Source organism: Pholis gunnellus (genome assembly GCF_910591455.1).
Source record: "Pholis gunnellus genome assembly, chromosome: 11".
NCBI classification, from domain to species: Eukaryota; Metazoa; Chordata; class Actinopteri; order Perciformes; family Pholidae; genus Pholis; species Pholis gunnellus.
Window position 1 is genome coordinate 9,888,873 of NC_136538.1, and position 26,487 is coordinate 9,915,359.

Genomic DNA, 26,487 nt, shown 5'->3' on the forward strand with positions numbered 1-26,487 from the left:
AAGTTACCACAGCAGCAGGTGAGCTTTGCTCAGCATGAAGACTGGGAACAGGGGGAACAGCTTGGCTCTGTCAAAATGTGAGAAATAATAAATCTGCCTATACCAGCACCATCTGAAGCTCACTAATTAACAGATTGTATGTCATTTGTTTAATCCATTCAAAAGCCAAAGTGTAAAAAATGACAAGTTGTTTTTTTATGGAGGTTATTGTGATTTTGTGAATGTATTATTTTTACATGTTGTTTTTTGCACATATAAGTTTACTGTGAGGAACCTTTAACTGGTTATTTTAATACTGATGCAACTATATGACTTACATAAGTAAACCAGACCATCATCTGTCTATTTCTATATAGTTAATCTTCACTCTTCAGCGGGGCAGGCCCGTTAGGAGCCAACACCGACGCTGCCGGAGACCCAGCCCGTATTTCTGGGCCTGCTGGAGCACAGGGAGGCACGGGAGAACCGGAACCAGGACTCAGCGGGGAAAGATATCAGACCGTGCTGCAGCAAAATTAGAGTTTTCTTTTAAAGACACTGGTGCTCAGAAACGTTTTCATCCACAGGGACTGCCAAAATCCATCCAAAGGTAAAGTTCCTCATAGCTTGAAACAAATGAGATATAACGGGTTAATTAGTGAGCTTTAGTGTTGCTGGATTTTGGTACCTGTTTTAAGTCTTTATGCTAAGCTAAACTAACTAGCAGCGGCTGGTGATAGCTTCATATTTACTGTACAGTCATGAGAGTTGTAGCATAATGCTCTTGTGTACCTCACTGCAAGAAAAAGTGTATTGCCAAAAATGCTGAACTATTAAACTTAAACATTCTCAGTGGACATACATACTGCATAAAATGGATATCTTATTTATTGATAACACTGAATGAACAGATTCTTATTTGTGGAATATTGTGGCTTTATTATGTTTTTATATAGTCAAACTCATAGAAAATATTGTCCCTCAAGATCAAAATCCGTTGATTAAGTTGCACACAAGAAACAAACTGTATAATATTCAGATATGATGATTCTTCAACCCCACGCTGGATTCTTCAACTGTTAATAGTCAGAGCTCCTTTCTACAACATCGCCAGCTCCAGCCACTGTGGATGAAAACACAAGCACCAGTCACTGTGTGGTCCATAAACCATTTCTTTACAGGATTGTGTCATTATCACAGTTAGGCTCTTACCTCCATGAAACCAATTTCTATCTGACCAGACCCATTCTTGTCCAGGGTCTTGAAGACGTCTGTTGTAGATAAAAGAAAACATCGTAACTCGTATTATAATGTCTGCATGGCTGTAGGGTAAAAAAAATGGTCACGATGACAAAAACTCACTGAAGAGTGACTCCAAGCGGATCACGCAGCACACAAAGCTGTCAAAGTCGATGGAGAGGTTTTGGTCACTGTAGCGGGCCACAATTATCTGATGCAGAGGGCTGTTGAGAGAGAAACCTGTCGGAATGCAAAAATATGAGCTTCTAACTGCACATAATGAAACACATGAAGACAAAGAAATTCACACACTTCACAATGTACACAACATTATATAAACAGCTCTCCTGTAAATGTTCTAAACATTAGATATGCTTATGCAGTTGTGATTGTTCCATTTAAATGTCAGAGTTTATTCAAATCAATGCCGTATCCTCTACCCTCTAACTCCTTATAGGGTAGAGGAAACTGACTGCAGAGAAATAAATATTATTTTTCTCACCAAGCTCCTCAACAACCATCCGCATCTCAGATGCACTCATACAGCCACTCTGGTCTGTGTCCTTCTCTTTGTACACCTCCTATTGGAGAGCCCAACAAGTTAATGTGTGTGCTGTCACCATTCTACTGATAAAGTACATGATACGTTAATGTCGATGTAAAGAAAAAAGGAACACACCAGGAACTTCTCAATCTTTGTCCACAGAATCTTAAATTCTACCAGTCCCAGCTTTCCGCTTCCATCTTTCTTTGCAGAGTACGTCAAGGAAAGTAGTAATTGAAGGAGAAATGTGTGGCAGGTTGTTCGACCTCTATCAGACATGGCCTTGCGTGTGGGTCATTAAGTAAACTTTAAATTCTAAATTCTAGTGGAGATCCAGAGATCCAAAGAAGTTCCCAAATGTGCCAGGCTCAATTTGGGGGAAATACGTATAAACACACACAAGACATTTGAAATATCTCCATTTGATTAAAATCAATGGAGACTTTGGTTTGAGTATTTCAGTCATCATATACATCACATCATGTAGCATCAATAAAACATTTGGAACATGCTTTACAGAACGTGGCATGCAAAATTATTTTTAAAGCCTTGATTTTAGGAAATATGCTTTTCAACTTTCTTACTGAGAGTTCGATAAGAAAACAGGATGTTAAGAAGTTAATCGTTTTGTGGATTTTTCTTGACATAACTTAAGATAGGAAGGAAGGATACGTCCAGCAGATTGATCATGTTGCGGCAGGTCGTCAGGCTAAACCCACTGGTTTTGACGTCCTTTCCTGAAAATGAAAAAAACCACAGGGTAAATCGCTGCGCGGGTCATGTGCACATAAATGCAAATACTTGACTGAAAGAAGATTTCTTACTCTTCACCACCACTCGGTTGAGGATTTTCTGCAGCTCGAATGCAGAGATCTCCACATCCTAAGAAGCATATGACAAGGACGCTAAATTATGAGCAATGATTTGAGACCACAAGATAATGTATCTAATCTTTATTATATACTTACATGTCCAGCAAGCTGTCCAAACAGCTTCTTGAATCTGTCGCTGATGTCATCTTCATCAATGACAATCTAGAGATGACAAAGGAATCTTTTTTTCCCTGCTTTGTTAAAAAGCTATCTTCAAGAGCATGTATATCAAGGGATGTGATCTTACCTGCTCAACATGGCATTCTACAGGATCATCAATCTCTCTAAAAGCAGCGAGAAGTCATAGTTATCAGATCATTTTGAGTGATTATCAGTATCATTTGTCTTTATCAAATTGAACTTATTTGTGAAAGGAACATACTGGAAAGTTGCCTGCTTCTCAGAGAACACCCGCACATAAAAGTCTCCGTTCTTGTTGGGCTCAAAGGTGGAGGGGATGATGAGGTATTCTCCTGGGGGAAGACAGAAGTGGTTGGACACTTCTCTCAGGTTGATGAAGGTCTCGGAGCGGGCTGCTGAACTGTTGCGCATGAAGAAGTTTCTCTTCAGGTGCACTTGCTTTTGGCCAGAGTACTGTAAAATGACACGCATGCAGTTCAGTCACACAAGGGCGCCCTATTCCTTCTCTCTGACTTACTACTTTTTTATATTGTGTAATTAGAGAATTTTCAGGACTGACAATTGAACATTAATGAAACAATTTCTTTGAATACTCATTCTTCATGAAAAACTAGTGCTGTGTCTTCCTCTTTGTAAACATACCTCCTTAGGCAGCTGGAAAAAGACACACGAAAAAAATCAAATGTCAGAATAGATACAAATATTAAATACAATCACATACTTTCACAAGTATCATCACTTACATGTTAAAGGCAGCTCCTTACCTCGTATATGGCAAAGCCGACGGTCTCCATGTCCTGCCCCATTTTCCTCATACGCCGCCTGTTCTTCTGCATCAAGCCCACGATGAAGGTGCAGCCATCCTCACCATCATCAGGGTCATCATCCACCTCTTCCAGCTTTATGACAAACTGAGGATTCATCCAGAAGGTATCTAGGAAAGCAAGCAAGGTTTAAAAATGGATATGTTGCCAGTAAAAGTATAGTGATTGTATCTTCAATCAATCACCCCAAACAGGTATATTTCACGGCAAAATGAAAACAGCAAAAGTCATGCCTGTTCATAAAAGAAGAGAGAGAGAGACGTCAATTCTCCGATTATACAATAGACCGATTTCTCTGCTTTCCCAGTCCTCAAAAATTTGAGAAAGAAAATATAATACAAAAATAGTAGAAAGACTTGATAACTTCATAGAAAACACAATTTAATAAATAATGTTGAATCTGATTTGTTTAAGGTTACTGTGGGGTTCCACAAGTTTCAGTGCTAGGCCCTATACTGTTTATACTGTATATAAGTGATATATAGTGTAAAAGTTTGGAGAATACAGTGGAAATGGAATGTTGTTGTTTATAAGGACCGAAATAAATAACTACTACTACTACTATTATTTGATGACACATATACACCAGTGCTCAAGGGAAGATTGTAAAAACTGGTTATACTTGGAAAGTTTCTGCAGCCACCAGCCGAAACGCCCCTTCTCCAAGTTTCCTCAAACTCTGACTCTGCCCATTTCTTGAACTTATCGCCTGTGAGTGCGTCAGGGGTGAGGTTGCAGATCTCAAGGCGAGAATATTGGCGCCGGAAATCGGAAAACGACATCCTGTGGACAAAACAGTATGAGGAAAATCAAAAAACAAAACGAATATCATATATATATATATATATATATATATATATATATATATATATATATATATATATATAGTATTTCAGCACTGGGAATCCAGAAGAGGGAGAAAACATAGTTTCAGAGAGGTTTACCAGAACTCCCCATCCTCACAACGGTTGGTCAGCCTCGCCCGGACAGCGTCACTCACATATCTCCACTCAGAAGACCTAGAAAAAAGTACCAATACATTCAGTAGTTTGTATGATAAAGTTAAAACATGAACTACAGGCCTGCACCTAACTGAATGTCACACACTCTACCTACACCTCAAGCACGAGCTTTAAAGCCAGAGTGGAACGGCTTTATTTTAACCACAGGATATACCAGCCATTCCACTGGGTGTGTATGTTTTTCTTTGTGTTACATGCATGCCAGAAACACGCACACACACTTGATGTTCTCTTCCAAACAAAGGTCCTCTTATGAACAACACAAAAGGCGTGAATGGGATAGCCCATATATGAGAAGTGGTTGAATGCAGTTCAGTTCAAAATTTGATTTAAAATTGTTGGTTGATCAGATAACAGTGTCACTTATGTGATAGACTGAGGACTAGGATTACATGTATGTAGGTGGTGGTGCCTAAATCCTCCTGTAGTCTTCAAGGTTGGGATATTGGTGGGTTTTGTGTCAGGGATTGGTTGGAGGTGCACTTAGTTTATGGGCGTCAACTTTATTTTTCAAGGGACTAAGAATAAAGTGACTAAATGTGAAATGCCAATTTTGGCTGTAAATAGTTTGTGGTGGAAGTAGTTATGGGGTGGGGGGGTAATGGCCGTCTCTGAGCAGGCCTCCTCTTCTATGAGCCTTGTGGGTGGAGTTGGTTCATTAATCTGGTCTGGCTGCGAGACTATACAAACTGGTTTCAGTCAGGCAGTCCTTCGCTCTCCCTGGCTTCCACCCTGTTTAGTGCTATTTATTTCATCATGGAGCCGAGCCCAGCTGACATTGATCGAAGGCTATGTTGAGATATTCCACTGGTTAGGTGAAAACTTGCTAGAACTGCTAATGGTGCTGTATTTAAAGTCCGGGGATCACCACAGTCATAAGGCTTCATCTTCTGGGAACCGTGGTTATCTGTACTAAATGTCAGGGAATTTTCTGGTAATGTGTGGACATATAGAGGGCTCATCGACCAACCTATGTCAGCACCCCTATAGCCACATGTTGCTAACAAGGGCTAAAAACTAGAGAAGGACTCTGGTGAGGCTGCCAATGATAATTACTTCAGATAATATGAGCATATTCATTGCAGTTCCTATCCTTAAACCTTTGCAGAAGTCCACAATACTCACTTGTCACTCCAGGCTCCATTCCACTCCACCTGACCCCATGGGTTTCTAATCCTGATCAGCTGCTCCTTGCCTCCTCTGTACTCCACCTGACAACAGAATAAGGTGTCAACTACTCTCAACCAGAAAAAAAAACACACAAAAGGGACACCTTAAAAAAAAAAAAAAAAGTAATAAAAGGGGTAAAACTATCAAATATATCAATTAGTAAAATATACTACAGCATACAGCCACTGCAGCTTCACTTGTACCTGGATACAGACACAAACATTTCCTCACCTGCTCCGCTCCTGTCACCGAATAGGCATGGCCCTTCACCAACTTGCGATACGTGACGGCTTCTGAGTCAGACGAGCTGGTAATCTGGGATAGAGAGGAAAAGCTTGTGAGGTCAAAACAACCAGATATTGCCAACAACCTGAGTGTGCAACAATAAGCTCAAACAAACATCAATGGAGCATCCCAGAAGGGAGCCTCTGTCCAGGGCCTTCTTAATGATTTTGAAGAGGTGGGGATTTGCGTCCCTCAGTTCATGCTTCTCAGCAATGCCTCCTGTGAAGTCCTCGAATCCCTCAGTGGTGCTGCCTCCGGAAAGAGCCTCGTAGCATCCATTTATTCTAAAGAGAAATGGAGTTTGTGGATTACTATACCAGAAAAAAAAGGTTACTGAAATAAACAGAAAGGTATCCAGATGCTCCATTCCTCCATACTTGGCATAGGCCTTCTCCAACAGCGCGCTCCAAAACTCTGAACCCTCCGCTGAGTGAACAAACAGCAGCTCTCCATCTTTGGTGGGCAAGCGGTCGTCAACCACCACATCCATCCAGTCACCGAACTGCCAGAACTGAGAGCCGCAGAGGGGACGCGATCAGTCAAATCAAACCTCACTCAAGCTCTGACAGAAAGAAACAGTGTGTGTGTGTGTGTGTGTGTGTGTGTGTGTGTGTGTGTGTGTGTGTGTGTGTGTGTGTGTGTGTGTGTGTGTGTGTGTGTGTGTGTGTTAAGCACCTCAAAGTGAAAGATGCCAGCATAGTTGTCCTCAAAGCTTTGGTCATGGGGGACAACACGAGACAAAACCTGTTTGCTGAGAGTCAAGGAGGCGATGGCTGCCAGGAGCCAGCAGTCACCTGAACACAAGTTAACGGTGTTAATAAAGGGAACTCCTGTGTGAAATCTCATGTAACCTCCAGAGGATTTAAAATGGTCACATGTTGGTTTCATATCGGCCCCTGCAGTCTACTTGTTGAAGTGTCCTTGGACAGGATACTGAACCCCAAATGCCTGTGAATGTTTATCGCTCCTGATGAGCAGGTGGCCCCTGGTATGGAAGCCTCTTTCCCCAGTGAATAAATGCTTACTTGTGTTGTAAAGCACTTTGAGTGTTCGCTAGGACTAGAAAGGTGCGATATAATTACAGATAATTTACCGTTGCATTGTGACACATCTCCAAAACATACTAGGTATGCAGTTTGTTTACACACACACCTCTGTTGTGAAAATTGTCTGGTCTCTCATTACTTATTAGCTGTAAACAACCCAGTCTCACCCACACATGAATGCTTCTTGTCAGACTGGGCGTGGACAGAACTGAAGAAGTTGACTGACAGCTGATGTCAGTGCACAGGAATTCACTTGGAGTTATGAGGTTTGGATGGTTACAAAAGTACTGGCGAAATACAGTTTCCAGAGATTAAAACTAAGCAAGCAAATAAGCAGTAAACATACTGTAGTCGGCTTACTTTATTCACATCTGCTAACTACAGTCTAAGATAAGCATGCAAAATCATTCATTCAAATAGTTGAAGATGGAAATCAATGTGTTCTTTGTAAAATACATGAAATATCTAATTTTGCCATCTAAATATATTTGAATGTAACTCGATCGGAAAGTAAAGTAATGTCATTATCAGAGTAGGTAAGTTTTAAAGGTAAAAAATGCAGACATTGTTGGAGGAATGTATGAATGTGTGTTTGTGTGTCTCACCAAGTGCTCCTTGACAAATGTCCGTCCTGGTTGCATTTTCAACGATGAATTGTGGATTGGAACAAAATTCCTGAGAGAAAAAACGAGAGTAAACATTTTGTCAAATTGTAATGCTTCCTCACATGAACACTTTTTTTTTCTTGTGCTCTAATAATATACCCATCCTCATCTGGTTGAATATGTTTTGCTGGATATGAGAGTTACTCATAAATACATAAAGTCTAGCTCTTTCGGGCCTGACCCACTGCAGGAACACAATGTTGCAGTCTGTCAGATAAAACCACAATATTTGGTGTGAGGACAAGCAGGAACAAGCTTACGTTACCAAACAGTAACAAGTATCTATTATTTGTGAAATTGGGTGACTTCTCATATGGAAAAGAGGATATGACAAAAAATATCCCTTTGACAAACCTTTCAAAATAAGATACTCTCAACGATGCTCATAGGGATGATTATAATAATTGAATCTTTTGGCATATGTTTCCATCTACTTATTGTACCCACCTTGGGTCTTTTCCAGGTGATGCCTCGTACTTTGTGGGAATTTGGTCCAAGCTCTTTAAATCCTAAGGATGAGGGCAGAGCCTCAAAGCTGTCATCCTGAAACAGCTGTCCTCTCTCCAGACAGCTTCTCCTCAGCGATTCAAAGTCCTGGTTGAGGTATTTCACCGCATGAGAGTTGGATCCTATCCCCTGCGATTTTTCTCGACTGTGCTGAAGTTTAACTGCAATGCCGGACATTTTCAAAGATTTTAAGACTGTCTTTATGTGCACGACTGTCTCCCAGAGTGTGTCTGTGCGGTTAGACAGGCTCTGAGTTTTATGTGCAGTTCAACTGTCTCCACACCCTCTATTGTGCATACCAGCAAACTTGCTCTGACTCACCTGTTTCATCCAGCCTGCTCTACAGCTGGCTTTGGTTGATGGACCATGATCGGCCCACATGTGGCCCACATGGATGGATGAGTGAAACTTATGCTGCTCGCCAAAAAGCTTTGATCAGTGGAATTGTATATCAATGATATTTTCTTTACTACACCACAGTGAAAATAAACTTCTTCTGATATAGCTCGGAGTAAGACTACTTAATCCATTTTAATATGTGCAAGATTTTATAAAAGTCCAGAGGCCATAGTTTCATAGTTTCTTTATTTTCAATCATTTAACAGAAGTTTTGGCATCGAAATTACTGCACAAAAAATCTAAGAAAGGAGCTATTTGAAAAAAATGGAATAACACATGTGAGTGATGCAACATATCATTTAAATGTATAAATACATTTTAGACCTTTTTGAGCATTTGGAACATGTGAATATGAAATGTTGTTTACATTGGATTTACTTAATTTGTGAAAATAAAAAATAGAAATTGTGTGAATGAAATAAATGTATAGTTAATCTTCCTGCAGTTATCAAGAGAGGGTCCTTCCTTGCCTTGTCTCCAGTGTCAGTAGATCGCCAGGCACAGCCACTGTACGAGGAAACATAATTATATAAGGAGTTGTCTAATCCAGAAGTGCCAACAAACCAGCAGCTTTTGTTATTCTCTCACACACCTGCTGAATATCCAGCTCCATCTTCCCTGTGCCAGCTTTCTCCAGAGACTTAAACATTTCTGGTTGATAGACAGAAACATAAAATCAGGTAATGTGAACATGCCTACAGATAAATATAAAGAAATACTTGTTGTGTTTGCTGACACTTACTGAAGAGCATTTCCAGTTTAATGAGACAGCCTACAAAATTGTCAAAGTCTATGGCATACTGAGCATCGGCATAGCGATTGACAATGGACTGCAACACAGGAGTGTTGACTTGGAAGCCTGGGGAAGAAAAATATCATCATCTCCAGTTAGCATGTCAGCTCAGTTTCATAGAGGTGTATTATTTCTGATCCTGGTGAAGTATAGTTTTGAACCGTTGACAGATATTAGCAGATAATAGAAGAGTTAAGTCACACAGCCTCGCCCAGTTGTTTTGTTTTGGCAGCAAAGTCTACATGAACAAAATCTATGTGCAGGGAGGGAGTCCTCTAACTGGCTTTTCAAGTCTGCCAGGCACACACACGCACACACACACACACGCACACACACACACACACACACACACACACACACCAGCTGGGACAACATGCTGGTATTTGTTCCTGCAGGGCTCAATGGTCAGAGACAATTCAGAAAAATAAGCAACGCAGGTAAAGTAATGTGTTTTACAAAGCCATATATTTTTATAGAGAAGAGGTGAGGCAATAATAAAATGGAAATCATTTGGCTTTTGATTTGTACATGTTAAACCATGTTTCAGTGTTAGTTTAATGCAGATATTTGATGTTTTTTAGTGTATGAGATTCCTCACGTGATAATGTTCGTTACCTGCTTCAGTGGCTGCGCCTCTCATCTCGTGGGAGCTCATGGTGCCGGAGTTGTCTATGTCAAAATGCTTGAAGATCTCCTATATGACCCAGGCAAACATGTGTTGTGTTACCAGATACAGACCCTAATTCCAACACGGCCGACGCTCATTTCAAACCGCATAAATCAAAGCTTACCAGGTATTTCTGGATTTTGCTCCACAGCAAGTGGAACTCCGTCAATCCCAACATGGCGCTTTCATCTTTCTGAGGAATGCTAAGGTTTATAAAAAGCTCATCCTGAATTATTCATTTAATTTATCTTTCACATATTTCAATTCCATAGTTATAATGCACCCAGATCCCAAAAGGGAGGACAATGCAATGCTGAAATAGGATACATCCAGCAGACTGACAATAAGGCGACCTGTCTCAAGTCTGAAGCCATCTGTCTTGATATCAGATCCTGCAGAAAAGTGACAAAACATAGCTAGTTGCAACTTGAAAGTAAAAGAGGCCAAACGTCAATATATGTCAGAGTTCAATGTACTCACGATGAGAGACAACGTTGTTCAAAATTGTCACCAGTTCAAAGACCGAAATCTCCATGTCCTGTTTGAAAAAAGCACATTATAACTTGTTTTTTACTTTAACCCAAGTTTAGATTTTATTTACAATCAGTTCTCATGTTGCTCCACCTACTCTGCCAGCAATCTGCTCGAAGAGCTTCTTGAATTGAGGATCCACATCGCTCTCAGACACTTCCTCCTGGGAGAGGGAGACACAGATAAGTCTAGTCACTAATGCCAAATAGAATCACCGGCTCTTCAAATTGTAGGCCTTTTCGTAGATATCGGTGAATGATGAATGAACACACTGAGTATTAAACATGAAGCAATAAGCATTTAAAAAATAATTGTGACATATTTCCTTCAATCTCAGTTCTAAATTGGAAATAAAAGAATGTCTTAAAAAAGGGACTAACCATTTATCAATGCATGCAAGAGCAGCTTATTGTTATTCTGTGGGTTGCCTTACCTCCTCTATTTCAGCTTTGATGTCCACCTGCAGTGGACTGAAAAGATAAAAAAAAAATGCAAAGCTTGAGCACACTCTCCACAATACCCTTTAGATGTCAGTCGATCTTTAAGTTACTACAGATACCTGGTTGCGGCCTGTTTCTCTGAGAACACCCTGAGAACAAAGCTGCCCTTCTTGTGAGGTTGGAAGGTCGAGGGAACTATCGCATATTCTCCTGGAGGAAGTTTGAAGCGGTCGCACACTTCCCGCACGTTGATGAAGTTGCTGCTCCTAGCCACAGCTTTCTGTCGCAGCAGGATCTCCGGACCTAGGTGAACATTGCTGCAGCCTTTGTACTGGAGATTAACGGGAGAAAATGTTATTTATTACTGGAATGTCACACAGCTACCCAGAAATGCACAATGCAATCGAGCAACCCTTGTGACACACTTCTGTCTATTTTGCACGCAAGGGATGGATGCTGGCACGTGACAGTACAAATACAGACCTGGTCTGGGACCTGTAAAAAGGAAACAGACAGAAGAAGTATTTTAGAAAATCAGTCAAATACAGAGCACTAATTTCATATAATACATCACATTATTCATAGACACCTCATAAATGGCAAAGCCAATGGTTTCAAGGTTGCGGTCGAGCCTCTTCTGCCGTCGTCCGTCCTTTTGCATCAGCCCAACCAGTAAGGTGCACCCGTCCTCCCCATCCAGAGGATCATCATCCACATCCTCCAGACGCACCACAAACTGAGGGTTGGACGAGAATGTGGCTGGAACACACAAAAGTGTAATCCTTTAGTGTGACGGAAGTTGTAGCTCAAACATACACATGGCTTCTCTTATACCTGGGTGATTGCGGCAGCCGCCAGCAGAGGATCCGACCCTCCACATCCCTTCGTACTGGTAGTTGTTCCAGCGGCCCACATCATCATTCATGAGCGTGTCTGGGGTCAGGTTACAGATCTCCAGTTTGGAGAACTGCTTGATGAAGTCTGAATAGGACATCCTGAGTAGAGGAACACTTTTCTCAACAAAGAACGTTGTGTTCTCCTGAGTCTTTATAGTTCCTTCGGTGTTGTAGGACATTATCAATCCACAGCATCAACTAAATATCTACAATACAATGTTTATTGACATGTAAATGAAAGGTTGAAGACAATGGATTTACCAGAATTCTCCATTGTCAGCCACATGGTGCAACTTTGATTTCTCATCTTCACCGACGTTCTTCCATTCACTGGATCTAATTGGGATTTAACATGCTTTTAGGAAAATCCGAGAAGCAAACAATGGTAGTTAATGGTTAATGGATCTAGAATGTAATTATTTACCCATCACTCCAAGGCCCAGTCCACTCCACCTGACCCCATGGGTTCCTGATGCGGACCAGCTCAATCGGCCTGCCTCGACAACGAACCTGGGAGAGAGAGCAACAACAGTGGGAAACATAATTTGCATGCAGTAAAAACAGCTTATTGATGACAGTTTAGATACATCTTATACCTCCTCTGCACCAGTGACTGAGTATGCATGTCCCTTGACAAGTTTGCGAGCTGTAACTGCCTCTGACTCATAGGCACCGCTGATCTGAAAACACCAAGAACAAACATTTAGATCATATCAGTACTGTTGGCGTGTTTGCTTGCATGCAGGTCAGCATGCAAATCAGTATGAAAATGAGACTCACATCTATAGAGCAACCCAGCAGTGAACCCAGGCTCAGGGCCCTTTGCATGATGTGGAAAAGCTGCGTTGGAGCTTTCTCTAAGGTGTATACTTCTGCAATCCCTCCTGTGAAGTCCTCAAAACCCTCAATAGTGTTTCCTCCTGACAGGGCCTCATAGCAGCCATGCACCCTGTCAGACGCAGAGGGATGTGGACAGATTTGACCAACTATATATTTATAAATTTCCACCGCATTAACATTTCAATGAAGCAAAAGAGATAAGGGAAACAATCCATACTTGGCGTAGGCCTTCTCCATCAGTGCGCTCCAAAACTCGGAGCCCTCCGCTGAATGAACAAACAGAAGCTTTCCATCTCTGGTGGGTAAAAGGTCATCGACCACCACATCCACCCACTCACCAAACTGCCAGAACTGAAAATAAAAATATTCACATCAGAAAACTCCACTTCAAATACATTTACGACTCATGCAAGACAATCGTGTGATCCTTGGATAATGTTGTTCTGTGCTCTGCGTGTCACACTGCATGCAATAACACAAATGTAGATAGTAACACAAAGCGTTTGTCATGAGGCACTGGGGCGTTGATTGGTGTATTAGCTCAAATCTGCTGGATCTTTAATATTTGCAGCTCTACTCAACTTTTAACTGGTGGTGGGGCTGGAAGGACTACAAGATACAGTCTTTTACAGATGGTGAAGTGTTGATCAGCTTTGTAGGTGAACAAGTAGAACATGTTTGTACTTGTCTTGATATGAGGAACTGAGCGATTGAGATTCGATGGATCAGATGGATCTTCGTATTTCGCTGTACTTTAGTATTTTGGATTGCTCACTACTAGTGTACAAGTTTCCATTAGAAAAAGTCATCATTCTATGGTCGGACATGGCAAGAAAAAAAAGGAAAGAAAGAAGAAAAAGGAAAAGAAAGCAAAACACCTGGAAGGTCAGAGTTATTGGTCATATGAGAAAGGCCTTTGTCTGACCTGGAAGTGAAATATCCCGGCATAACCCTCGGTGAAACTCTGTCCATGGGGCACCACGCGAGCCAGGATCCGCTGGTCAAGAGTCAGAGAGGCTATAGCAGCCAGAAGCCAGCAGTCACCTGTACATTGAGAACAGAGACATGGTCTTAGCTTGAGCAATATGTGGCATTCATGTTGCTTACAGCAACAGTGCTGTAAACAGCATGTGCCAACAAACTTCCCTTTTACGGGCTTAGTGGGCAGAATGGGTGCAGGGTTGGGTCCAGGGATGTTTGTAGTTCCCTTCTAAAACCAAAGCACCCCATCATTCATCCATCTGTCCATCTGTTCATTAAGTCATTCATCCATCCTCTTTCCCCTCACTTACCTAGAGCTCCTTGGCAAATGTCTGTCCTCGTTGCCCCATCATCAATGAACTTTGGCTTTGAGCACAGCTCCTACAAAGAGCACCGGACAATCACAAAAAGTTAAACATGAACCTTGGATTGTCCTGTATCACACTGCTGAGATGGTAGACGAAACAAACATTCAGTGAGTCTTGCTCTGATCCAACACATTTACATGTATGTAAATGATCTCTCAGAGATTATTTCTACGGTGATAGCATTAAGTGTAAGTGCACAGTACTTGTGGTAGAAGTTTAACCCTCTGTGACTTTTAAGCGTTTTGGGAAAGTAACTAGTTACGGCTCCTTTTTTTTAAATATAGTGTTTTCTACTTCTCCTTCCGCAATCCTTGATTTAAAAAGAAAAAATATTTGCTATTCAGTAAAAGAAATAATTACAATAGAGAAATTACTGACAAATATTTGAGTGTAAATAGTGGTATTATTTCATTGCTCTCTGCTTCTTCTCAGTGGATTCTTACCGTTGGCCTTTTCCAAACAACGCCCCTGGTTTTGGATGAGTATGGTCCCAGCTCATTGTAGCCCAGCGATTTCCGCTCAGCTGGAAAGCAGGTGTCCTCAAACAGGCGTCCACGCTCCAGACACTGCTGGCGCAGAGTTTCATAATCCTGCTTGGAGTATTTCACCGCTTTCTGGTTCGTGCCAATGCCGTCTTCTCTCTCCTTCTGATGGGCCAGTCGATCTGCCGTGGATGTCATCTTCACCTCTCAAGTGTATGTAGACTCCCTGGATGATGATTTCCCTCTTTGTGAGTTGTGTTGTCTTGTGAATTGACCTTCCCCCAGCTGAGCACAATCCAGACAGGTCTTTGTCCCAGCCTCCTTTATAGTTCCCACAGGTGAGGGGAGGTTTGGCTGGGATAACAAACAGACAGCAGCAACCCTAAGCAAATCTGCTGTGGCCACAGACGAAATACAAACAAGGACACACCTAAAGGCAACTTGAAGCTCCACTGTCATTGCCTCATTTTGATTTTGTGTGTGTGTGTGTGTGTGTGGGGGTGGGCAATATATTGCATTTATTGTCTCTGACTTCCTGATGGGTACACAAACACATATCTTGATTTAAATTTGTCTGATAATAATTAGACATTCTGTTACATTCTATAGCATCGAAGTGATCAAAAAAAATAAAACAAAAAGGTTCAGGTGTTATTGGAAGGGATTAAAGGTGCTTACTGCTGAGAGTTGTGAAAGGGAAGCTTAAACACATGAAATTAAGCAAGTGTCAAGTTGAGCAAGAATAAGAATAGGATGTAAATGACATTGCAACACTGAGCCTGGGGGATTTCTGCCAGGTCCAGTCTGCTTTGAAGCACATGCACTGTGGTCTTGTTTCATCCTTATATCCTTATTCTGTATTTACATCCTCTATGCTGAGTACAGACAAAGATAATCCTCAGTCAAACAGTTTCCCTGTAGGTGATCAACTGGTTTAGCTACACTGCTGTTCCAGCTGCTGAATACAACACTGTTTGTTCTGTAAGCCTGAGAAGCACCACATATCAAGGATATGAATACAAGGTAATGAATCCACCCTTGTTTAGATTACCTCAGAATGGAAAACAGAAAAGACCATCAGCAGTGCTGGAGGTGCAGAGTGGCTGCTTCTGATCCGCGTGGAGGTCAACGCGATGAGCTGCACATGCAGTGTGTGTTACTGCTCAAGTAAAGAAGACAGATCAACAGTAGAAATAAAATTGTGTCTGACTTACACAAGCTTATACAGACACAACAACAGAATACTTTCTGCAGACTAACTGGACTTTTCTCGATTTCCAAGCTGATATTGATGCTTCTGTACCAGACATGAGCCATATTTCTAGGAGCCAACCTTCCACACCCAATGGACATGATGGAGTACCCTCCTGGATAACAATTCTGAGGTTATCCACACAGCTTCCCACTATTGTGGGAAGCTGGTACGAGGGTGGGTCGCTGTGTGCACACACTCTTGTTTGTGAACATGACAAAAGAGTGCCAATAATAACCCCTCCTCTTTCACGAGACACACCAAAAGGACATTAGTTGTTTCATTCATATAAGTACAAACTGAAAATGTAGGCCAAGCATAAATAATAAATAAAACAATTCTTGACTTTCTTGTTTATTGATGTTTTGAGGCAGTTTGCTGACATACTCAACAACAGCTGCTGGTAGTCAGTGAGGGATCAGCATTGAAAACATCAGTAACACTGTAATGAAAGCTTATGATGAGTTGTAATGTCGTAAAAGCCATTACAAACAGTCCTTCTATCATGATTTGTATCTGTGTGCTTCACTATTGCTAATGCCAGTATTGACAGAGTGCATGATTACTGGGCTTATGTGGCATTACAAATGATTAATTATGCATTTACTGTTGTTTTTACAAGACATGGAATAGACATCACTCATTGTCATTATGTAAGTAAAAGATACCGTTAAACTGAATGGGCATTGCTTTGACTTTGACATTAGCTACCTGTTTTAGACAAATCGGCTACTACATATTCAGCAAGGTTGAGCCTGTTAATACTGCAAACTTGTTAGCATCACATACTGTGAGCAAAGAATTACAGAAGCAAGAACACGGCAGACCCGCTTCTGTAGATCATGGATGTGTAAGAGAGTGATGAAGGATGAGTCCCAAAACCCAGAAATGAGTTTGCATTTTTGCACGTTGCATGTCTTTTAAAAAAGAAAAAAATTGTTAGATGCCTGAAATAAAATGTGTGGTTGACACAAGCTTAAGATATGTTTGTGTTTTCTTCTACGGTAAAAAATACGACGGTAGATACCTCTCGTGAATTTTGAAGCTTTTAGGTGTCTTAAAAAAAGTACCATCATCACGCCGACTAGTCCACCTTCACAGCCTTGTTGTGTATACTCGCGCTTCATTTGTGAAGAGTATTTTGCTGAACGTGTAAGTAGCATAAACATTTGTTTGCCACAGAGATTATTTTCTGCATTAATCCTAAATTAAATGGAAGAATCCCACTGGCTTTTTGTCGAGGGGACGACTGACAGTAAGATTGTCACTTTCATTTTGATTCAATAAACTCATACACTGACTTTCAAGCAACATTTAAAGGAGTACCAGTCATGTTAACCTTCCAACACATATCATATTTCAAATTCGCTTTCATTTCTGAATATAGTGTATATGGAACAACACAAACTCCTGGCTGCAATATAACCAAACAAAGGATAGTGTCATCCGTAGAAATATTTGTCTCTCCTCGGGTGACCTTTGACCTTATTGTTACTCCACATTATGTGACACCCAACTGTTTCAGGTTGCAAGAGGATTGACATAAAAAAGTAATTTCACCCAAGTAACATTTGCATAGGAAAGGAGGTTTGTTTCTCTTTGTTAAATTCATTTTTACTTAACCTAAAATAATTACCTCTACTTTTATGGGCATTGTAAGTAAATTCCACTCTGTATTATCAAGAAAATATGTATTATTATAACATATTAACAAGAAGAAATCTGTCACTTCTTTGGATTGAAGTGGACTTTTTCTGACTGAAAATGTATTCCTTCCACCAAAACATATTTGGTGTCCCATATGCATGTATACATATAGCATATAGCTACATGTATATCGTATACATACAGTGCCATGACCACCAAGCCATGACATAACATAAAACATAGAGCTATAACAACATCTTGCATACGATATTAGTCATCTTATATAATATTCATTAATATATGTATTGCCATCGGAACAATATAGTTGTTAGGCATATAGCCTTCTGATTGTTTGAGCAGTGTGAATAACTTCTTCTTTTTAACTGAATTGAAAGCTATGCCACAATATTCTAAAAGGATGTTTGTAATTTCAGTCTTACTTTACTTTAATCTTTATCTACCTTAAAGTGTTGGTCTGAACAGCATGTATTTGATTTGATCCCCGCTGTCTTCAGCGCCTCTAGCCGCAGAGTGTGGGGGTGCTGGCTGGGTGAGAGCGGTGGCCCCTCCTCCTGTAGGGGCTGGTCTATCCTGTACTGTGTTTAGCAGAGGGGGCTGGACCTGGACCTGGACCTGCGCTCCTGGCTACTAAACCACTGCCCCCTTTCACAGATTTATACGATTATCACTATCGGACCTAATTTGAAGGAGCCGTAAATTGCCTTTAAATCGGTGGTGAGTTTTTTTGTTCTCTCTCTGAACGTGTTAATTTAGCCATATTGAGATTAACGGTGCTCCATGGTGTTATTGTAGTGTAGGCCACCGTGCGGTTTGTGTGATTTATTAAACTGCACCCTGTAGCACTAATACGAGTCGACACAGTGACAGCTGTCATATTCAGGCACCCAGATTCAGATTCAGCTATGACATCCAGTGTAAAATGAGTGTGATTGTGTTGTAAACATATGCATTGTGGCAGGCTGCGGGCATGATCGCATAACAAGACAGGCCTGCGTGTACTACCGAACAGGTGCTGTAAACAATCTAAGCCTGCGTGACATGCTGTGACTTTTTGCAAGTAACAGGCCTATGAATTCACAACGCAGCCAACATACGTGCAGCATACCTCTGCCTGTTTGAGGGTGGAGGGGTAAGCCAGTGTTTTGACAGACAGACAGGCTGTTGGTTGTTTTAGTGCTTTGTTGAGGTTGAAGTCCTTTAGATGACATCATTAACACAGGAATGCATGGATCAGCTTTTCCCTAACGTGAAGAATAGATGTATCCTTTTGGTCATTGGCCAGCAGTAGTCTCTGTCCCGCTGTTAGACAGAGCAGAGGGACATTCCTGCAGTCTCTAAACCCATGAGAGGCCTCAGGGTGCAAAGGGGGGGCTAGTTCTATAAACAATGTCCTTGCCCGCAGAATTGTTCCTATCAAATGCATAGCCAGTTTTGCACAGCAACACATCCTTTTTTAATTTATTTAAACTAAACTCAGTCATTTTTTTGCTCATGGATTCTCCCGGTCTCTCACCACTGTAGCTCCATCCAAGTTTTCCCCTCTTACTTCACTGTTTACTGCACTGAGCTCATTAGGATGATTGTCCAGTTGAGCAGAGTAATATAAAAGATCATCCAATGTCCCAGTTTTTACTTCTTCACTGATTCAGACGGGGACAGCCAAGTAAAAACTTTAAATCTAACAGCCAGCATATGTGGTTCTTTTTATCCCCCTGGTTTCCTCACGAAGCTATTATGTCCTCCCTTGAGACGTGACTGGAAGTTGTGAAACTGTCCGGCATAGAAAAGCAAGTGCATTCAGAGAGGAGAAAGACACCCCCACTGAGTGGTGAACACTAATGTCCATTAGGGCTGCACAAGCTTCTGCAGTGCAGATCCAGATTATTTGAAGAAGAAAGCACTTTATATTTGTCTGAGCCAACACTTTAGTGAATGACCCTTCTCTCCCTCTTTTTTTTGTCTCATTCTCCCTCTCAGCCTGCCCATACAGACAAGGTATCATATTTTAAAGTGCTTTTGTTATTCCTGGGTTTGCTGTGTTTAAGGTGTTAGCTTCTCTCACATCCCTCAGAAATAGCTTTTCGTCTTATTCATATTTTCTGTACGGCTTCTAACTGAAATTTACATAGCAGAGCATTTACTTTTATTATAAGTGACAATTATTAGTTGCAGGATTTGCCTGTTACAGGGCGGTAGCCAGGACATTAGAAATACTGAGGTCACAAGTCCCACCAATGCAGGCCCACCACTCTCAGGGCAGTTAAAATACCCATCATGTTGTTTTTAATTGTAGAATGTAAAATCCCCTCAGGTTGCTAAACCCACACAGTCAATAAATGAACACATGGAGTGCCAGTATCAGCTGTTCAAATGCAGAAAAGAATCTTTATCACTAGTATGAACATTCATTTTTTTCACACACCCTCCAACACTTGATTGCTGTGCTGTAACCCTTAGACTAGAGTGTGTCGCCGATTAGCTCTCTGCTATTTATAGACAGCACTGTGCATACTCACACAGCCATATATTTTTATCTCACACCAGTATGTATCCAACCGGAGGGATATCTGCAACCATACAGGCCAACAGGCTACGAGCTGAAGGCATGGGCTCCAATGAGCAGGCTGTACACTTCTCCAACCAGGACTACGAGGCACTGAAGCAGGAATGTTTGGAGTCCGGCTGCTTGTTTGAAGACTCCTATTTCCCCGCTGAGCCTCCATCCCTGGGCTTCAAGGAGCTCGCCCCCTATTCCTCCAAAACTAAGGATGTGGAGTGGATGAGGCCCACGGTGAGTGGTGACTACTAATGCATGAAACGACATTGATAGTAGGACACAAGATAACAAATGTACTTTTGCTACACCCACATACAGATGAAAATATGTTTTTAGGACACAGATTCCAGACCTAAAGCTGGATATAAAGTGGAAATAGCTCACTCATCATTCTTTGGATTGCTGCTCATGTAACATTTCTCAACAACAAGCATGTGGTTCTGACTGCCAGAGAAACGTATCATATAAACAGACATATCCTATGACATTGTGTTAGTTCATGTCTGCAAACTCAGACAGAACAGGACAAGTAGGGACATTAACCTCTCGGGCCACTGCAGCTGTTGGCATTGCATGGCATTCCCTGACCACTCCCTCGCTCCCGACATTTGTTTACAGTGCTTCATTAAGACACAGGAAAGTTGACGTGTAGATGCAAGAATAGCAATGGCTTGAAAGATTTAAAGCAGATTGTGAAACGGTTGACTAGTCTGAATTCTGAGACTTTGACGTATTTGATTGTCACCCAGACATTTCATTTCTCCACAGGAACTGACCGACGATCCTCAGTTCATCGTGGGTGGTGCCACCAGAACTGACATCTGTCAGGGAGCGCTGGGTGAGCCCTTGTTGGTGTTAATGTTGAATCTGCCCTGGAAAAAAAAAAAAGTTAGATAATTAGATTCTTCTCACTTGCAGGCGACTGCTGGCTCTTAGCAGCCATCGGCTCTCTCACCCTGAATGAGAGGCTTCTTCATCGGGTTGTCCCTCATGGCCAGACCTTCCAAGATGATTATGCCGGAATCTTCCACTTTCAGGTATACTTCAAGATCTTCCATGCACTGCGCTTCCTATCAAGTGTAAGGAAAGCAGTTTAGGTTGATGGAGTAGTTGATTATTGCTGTGTTGCAGTTCTGGCAGTTCGGCGAATGGGTGGACGTTGTGATAGATGACAGACTGCCTGTCAAAGACGGCGAACTCATGTTTGTCCATTCCGCTGAGGGCAATGAATTCTGGAGTGCACTCCTGGAGAAGGCTTATGCTAAGTAGGTATTAAAAGAGCCTACCCAGTTATTAAATTATTCAGCGCGAGTGTATGCAGTAGTAATTGCAAGTGCGTTTTCACTGTGGCTTCAGGCTAAATGGCTCCTATGAGGCTCTGTCTGGAGGAAGCACCACTGAAGGGTTCGAGGACTTCACGGGCGGGGTGTCTGAGATGTACGAGCTCCGCAGTGCTCCCAAAGATCTGCACAGGATAATTGGCAAAGCCCTGGAGAGAGGCTCTCTGCTGGGCTGCTCCATCGATGTGAGTGCTGAGCACGCTGGCACGCCACCAAGGCACGCGGATCAATGTTGTGCCATCTTGAGAAAGCCAATAACATTAAAAGTGCTTCTATTTATTTCTGTGTGGTAATCATGTTTTCATATTATTGCAGATCACCGGTGCCTCCGACATGGAGGCTGTTACATTCAAGAAGCTTGTGAAGGGCCACGCCTACTCTGTCACTGGACTGAAGGAGGTCTGTCTGTGTATAACTCTGTTGTCTTTAATTGGTTACCCTTATGAATAATACTAATGGTCTTAAGTTGCCCATAAACTCTGTGTGTTATGTAGGTTGATTTCCGCGGCAACATGGAGCGCCTGATCCGTATACGTAACCCTTGGGGTCAGGTGGAGTGGACTGGTGCCTGGAGTGACAAGTGAGTTAATAAATGTCTTTGTGTACTGAGTCATTTTCCATCCCTGTTTTTGTTTGGTTAATGTCTTTCTAAACGTTTATTCCGGTCTATTTGTCTTGTTGTGTGTAGTTCTTCTGAATGGGACGAGATTGACCCGTCTGAACAAGAGGACCTGCACCTGAAGATGGAAGACGGGGAGTTTTGGTAAGATGTCTCAGGTGCTGCTGTACCGTAGAGCAATATTATGTACTGTTGGTATTTTAAAGGACTAGTTTGACATTTTGGGAAAAACGCCCATTCACTTTCTTGCAGAGAGTTACATGAGAAGATTGATACTTGAGTGTATATATATATATCCCAAAATGTCAAACTATTCTTCTAAAAAAGGTTGCATTCAGCTTTCTGATCCTAAACTCATATTTTGATCTTTCAGGATGTCCTTCAGTGAATTCAAGTCGCAGTTTTCTCGGCTAGAGATCTGTAACTTGACTCCCGATGCGTTGAGTGAGGAAGGTCTCGGCTACTGGAACAACATCAAGTTCTACGGCGCGTGGCGGAAGGGCAGCACCGCCGGAGGCTGCAGGAACAATCCCAGTGAGTCCCAACCGTACGGTCACAGAAAAAAAAGCCTTTCAAGTATACACGCTGACATAGACTGTGAAACAGGCTAACACAAGTGCACCATCTGTGCAGACACGTTTTGGATCAACCCTCAGTACAAGATCACGTTGCTGGAGGAGGATGATGACCCAGAGGATGATGAGGTGTCGTGCAGTTTTCTAGTAGCTCTCATGCAGAAGGACCGCCGCAAATATCGGCGCCATGGTCAGGACATGCACACCATTGGCTTTGCTCTTTATGAGGTGAGAATAGAGAAAATCAGTACTGTCCCTTTGCCCTTCTAATAGTTACAGTACATTACATTATTATTTTAATTTTTTCCTCAGCTCATTAATGTTCTTTTTCCCTTCTTTTGTACAGATTCCAGAAGAGGTAGGCAGAGCATCAATTACTAAAACATTGTGTTCATCGCATTCATTCATTTTATGAAAATCACACACTTGCATCGTGATTGAGATATTCATTCTATTTCAACAAGTTTTAAATTGGTTAGAAATTAGAAATAAACACTGTGTTATGCTTTGTGAAATGGTAGGCAGTAGTGTATATAAATATAAGTATATATAATTTCAATTAAATTGACCTAAAATCATGCACGTGCATCTCTTATGTATTGTTTCCTACTGCCAATAGTACAGAGGCTGCCAGAATGTCCATTTGAAGAAAGATTTCTTTTTGAAACATTCATCGTGCGCTCGCTCTGAGACCTTCATCAACCTGCGAGAGGTGAGCACGCGGCTCCGTCTGCCCCCTGGAGAGTATCTCATCGTCCCCTCCACCTATGAGGCCAGTAAGGAGGCTGACTTCGTCCTCAGAGTCTTCACTGAGAAGCAATCAGAAACAGAGTATGTGGGGGGGGGGGGGTTTGGATGTGATTTTAATGTTAATTTAAGTATTTATATCTTAATCTCATGCTATTATGTTTTTGTCCATTGCAGAGAACTGGATGATGAAATCTCTGCCGATTTAGGGGATGATGTACGTATCAGTGAAACACTAAAACAAATGCGTTCCATACTATTCTCTATGAATATTAGAAAATAACTAGAACCCTGATCGTAAACCAATGCCTTTTATATTTTTGGTTTCCTACAGGATGAATTAACTGAAGACGACATCGATGACTCTTTTAAGTCCATGTTCGCCCAGCTAGCAGGAGAGGTAAGTCTGAAAAACAGATTAGTCTTGTTTTGCATCTCTATTTGTATTTGTGTACTTGCTAAGACTGCTCAAATGATTTATATATTATAATGTTGGTAATGGTATTAGTCGTATTATTGTGGTATTTTAGATAACATCTAAAGCTTTAAAGATCCAAAATGGCATCAGCCTTGTTTATGGTGAGGAAAATCAAGTAAATCAAGTCATTCTTTCTCTTTTCTTGTCCTCTGTGCTTTTTCAGGACATGGAGATTTCTATTCACGAGCTTCGGACCATTCTGAACAGAGTCGTCACCAGGCGTGAGTTTTCTGTTTATTTTTAGTTTACAATTCATAGCTACTGGAATATGTAATACTAGTAATAGATCTTCCACTACGGTATTACATTCTGCTGTGGAGTGTTCACCATGATCTTAAACTCATTTTAGGTCACGGGCCACATTGTTTTAGTGTAAAACAGTACATTCTGACAACGTTCACAATTAATGAACAATCCATTTAGAAAACAGACGATGAACAGCCTGAGATTTCCGTTGAAATATGAGTAGCAGTGCATTTAAAAAAAAAAATTGGAATCAATGACCTCTCAGTGAATTTTACACTTTACAAAGTCATCCAGTGGGCAAGATTTGACCATTTGGCAGGCCGATTCTGGCCCTCGGCTGTATGTGTGACACCCCTGGTGTTGACCATTCATTTCCTGGACTGCCTCTCTTACAAACCTCTCTGCCACTGTGTCTTTGTAGACCAGACTGTTTCAGACGAGTGTTTCTGCTGTTTCAGACAAAGATCTGAAGACTGATGGCTTCAGTGTGGAGTCATGCAGGACCATGGTCAACCTGATGGACGTATCCTCTTGAGCTAACAGGCAGGAATGGATCAAAAATGTTACATTGATTTGATCAGAAACAAATAAAACATGCTTGCGATTGTTTGTATGTGGTTTCACCCCTTGACATCGCGTTTACCAGAAAGATGGTAGTGCTCGTTTAGGGCTGGTAGAGTTCCAGATCCTCTGGAACAAAATCCGAAAGTGGCTGGTAAATAATAACAAAGTCAAAGGAACAGTATTCACACTTAGATTCTCTAAATTTCTATTCACATTTTATTCTCTGTCTTCCAGGTCATTTTTAGAGATTTTGACCTCGACAAGTCAGGTGCCATGAGCTCATATGAGATGCGTCTTGCTGTGGAGGCAGCAGGTATAATACTCTAATGATTTGCTGTAAACACACTCACAGATGATAAATTGTAACATTTTCTTTAATTTTAATTGTCATCCTGTGTAGGTTTTAAACTGAATAACAGACTGAACCAGATTCTGGTAGCCCGCTATGCAGAGAACGAGATGGTTGACTTTGACAACTTCATCTGCTGCTTGGTCAAGCTTGAAGCCATGTTTAGTGAGTATTAATGTAACAGATGCTTTTCTAAATGTATACTGTGTGTTTGCAGACTAGAATACTAGTAAAAGTATTAATTGTGAAACTTTAACAGGGTCTTTCCAGCAGTTTGACAAGGAGGGATCAGGAGAGGCTGAAATGAATGTCACAGAGGTGAGTTCTGTTTAAAAACTAAATCTCAATACATTCTGTCAGTCTTTCTGTTCTGTGTATCTAATTGTATTTCTTGTATTGCCAGTGGCTTTACCTGACAATGTGTGGTTGAAGAGGGCCTTCTTCACTGGAGGGAGATATAGAGTAAAGGCACAGTGCCTGCAAATTGCGAACCCGGGGAACTGATGATCCATCAACCTTAGCGACCTTTAACACATCACACCTCATCGTACGTAAAATACAAATATAGCTGTATAATATTAAGCAAAGTCCAATCAAGCCAAGTGTCTCCCAGACGCATTTTAGAAAACTATGCAAACCTTCAGTAGGAAATAGATCTGTCATCTCTGTAAAAACAGCATGTCTCTGACTCTGTGCATGACAACAATCACGAGCTGTAATGTGCCTTGTTGATTCACTAACAATTTCACTGTTGTCATTATTTCAAACTTACTAAAAGCTGTTCTGCCAAGGAACACATAGAAGAAATCTGAAGAAGCCTGTTACTGTAATGATGCTTTACAATGTGAAGTCGTATAGTTTGTCTGGACTCATGTTTCCACTTTGTCCTAATTTTAGAGCAGAAAGATTAATAAGAAATGGACACCTCGGTGTTGAGTTGGTAGTTCCACAATTTGACCTGTAGATGGCAGTACAGATCTAATGTAAAGTTTAGCCTGTTAATATTACACAAGTATTTTTCTTTAGTTGAAGTTGAAATTAAGCATCTGAACTTTGTTTAGTTTTACTTGTTATTTTGCACTGAGGATTTAGTTTTAGGAAGATGCTACTGAAATTGCCTCACATTTGTGAGAAATACTATATTTCAGTCCACTCAAGTAACATTTACAGAGATCACATGATACTTAATGCCTTATAAATCACACCATGATTTTATAAACTGCTATTAAAAGTACGCTAGTCATGTGTTTTGTGTGTAGTAAATGTATGTTGTGCCTTCAATAAAATATTACCCTAACGGCTGTTCATTGTATTCATGATAACATGAGTTTGACCCACATTTGGCTCATATGCTATGCCTTTAAGCTAAAGGTTATATTTATTGTAAGCACAGAGAGGCCT

The 26,487-nt window shown here is 41.2% G+C and overlaps 3 protein-coding genes across 4 annotated transcripts; 1 reads left to right on the forward strand and 2 right to left on the reverse strand.

Moving 5' to 3' along the window:
• Nucleotides 1-897: 897 nt before the first annotated feature.
• Nucleotides 898-8,543, reverse strand: LOC306703512 (calpain-2 catalytic subunit-like). Its single transcript, XM_079169500.1, has 21 exons — nt 8,235-8,543; nt 7,728-7,797; nt 6,752-6,870; nt 6,454-6,587; nt 6,192-6,360; nt 6,023-6,106; nt 5,747-5,832; nt 4,544-4,618; nt 4,222-4,382; nt 3,540-3,709; nt 3,418-3,429; nt 3,017-3,228; nt 2,882-2,918; nt 2,731-2,796; nt 2,587-2,644; nt 2,435-2,499; nt 1,898-1,966; nt 1,721-1,799; nt 1,342-1,458; nt 1,192-1,250; nt 898-1,102 (listed from the first exon to the last, which is right to left on the reverse strand). Exons 1-21 carry the CDS (start codon nt 8,469-8,471, stop codon nt 1,079-1,081), a joined length of 2,103 nt encoding a protein of 700 aa, XP_079025626.1. The 5' UTR covers nt 8,472-8,543; the 3' UTR covers nt 898-1,078.
• Nucleotides 8,544-8,867: 324 nt separating this feature from the next.
• LOC306703513 (calpain-2 catalytic subunit-like) lies at nt 8,868-14,971 on the reverse strand. The gene is made up of 20 exons (XM_079169501.1): nt 14,653-14,971; nt 14,153-14,222; nt 13,786-13,904; nt 13,078-13,211; nt 12,801-12,969; nt 12,617-12,700; nt 12,445-12,530; nt 12,282-12,356; nt 11,959-12,119; nt 11,699-11,883; nt 11,244-11,455; nt 11,118-11,154; nt 10,782-10,847; nt 10,634-10,691; nt 10,481-10,545; nt 10,278-10,346; nt 10,102-10,180; nt 9,436-9,552; nt 9,286-9,344; nt 8,868-9,200 (listed from the first exon to the last, which is right to left on the reverse strand). Exons 1-20 carry the CDS (start codon nt 14,887-14,889, stop codon nt 9,177-9,179), a joined length of 2,106 nt encoding a protein of 701 aa, XP_079025627.1. The 5' UTR covers nt 14,890-14,971; the 3' UTR covers nt 8,868-9,176.
• A 3,236-nt stretch (nt 14,972-18,207) lies between these two features.
• On the forward strand, nt 18,208-26,442 carry LOC306702800 (calpain-1 catalytic subunit-like). 2 transcript variants are annotated; one of them, XM_079168499.1, is made up of 23 exons: nt 18,208-18,325; nt 19,589-19,606; nt 20,156-20,402; nt 20,937-21,006; nt 21,087-21,205; nt 21,300-21,433; nt 21,525-21,693; nt 21,824-21,907; nt 22,003-22,088; nt 22,197-22,271; nt 22,501-22,661; nt 22,761-22,930; nt 23,049-23,060; nt 23,322-23,533; nt 23,627-23,666; nt 23,784-23,849; nt 24,091-24,148; nt 24,632-24,696; nt 24,820-24,888; nt 24,972-25,050; nt 25,138-25,251; nt 25,346-25,404; nt 25,490-26,442. In XM_079168499.1, exons 3-23 carry the CDS (start codon nt 20,157-20,159, stop codon nt 25,514-25,516), a joined length of 2,115 nt encoding a protein of 704 aa, XP_079024625.1. In that variant the 5' UTR covers nt 18,208-18,325; nt 19,589-19,606; nt 20,156; the 3' UTR covers nt 25,517-26,442. The 2 variants fall into 2 exon arrangements, with proteins under 2 accessions (XP_079024625.1, XP_079024626.1); XM_079168500.1 differs by lacking the exon at nt 23,049-23,060 and having other exon boundaries at nt 22,761-22,949; nt 23,329-23,533.
• The last annotated feature ends 45 nt before the right edge of the window (nt 26,443-26,487 follow it).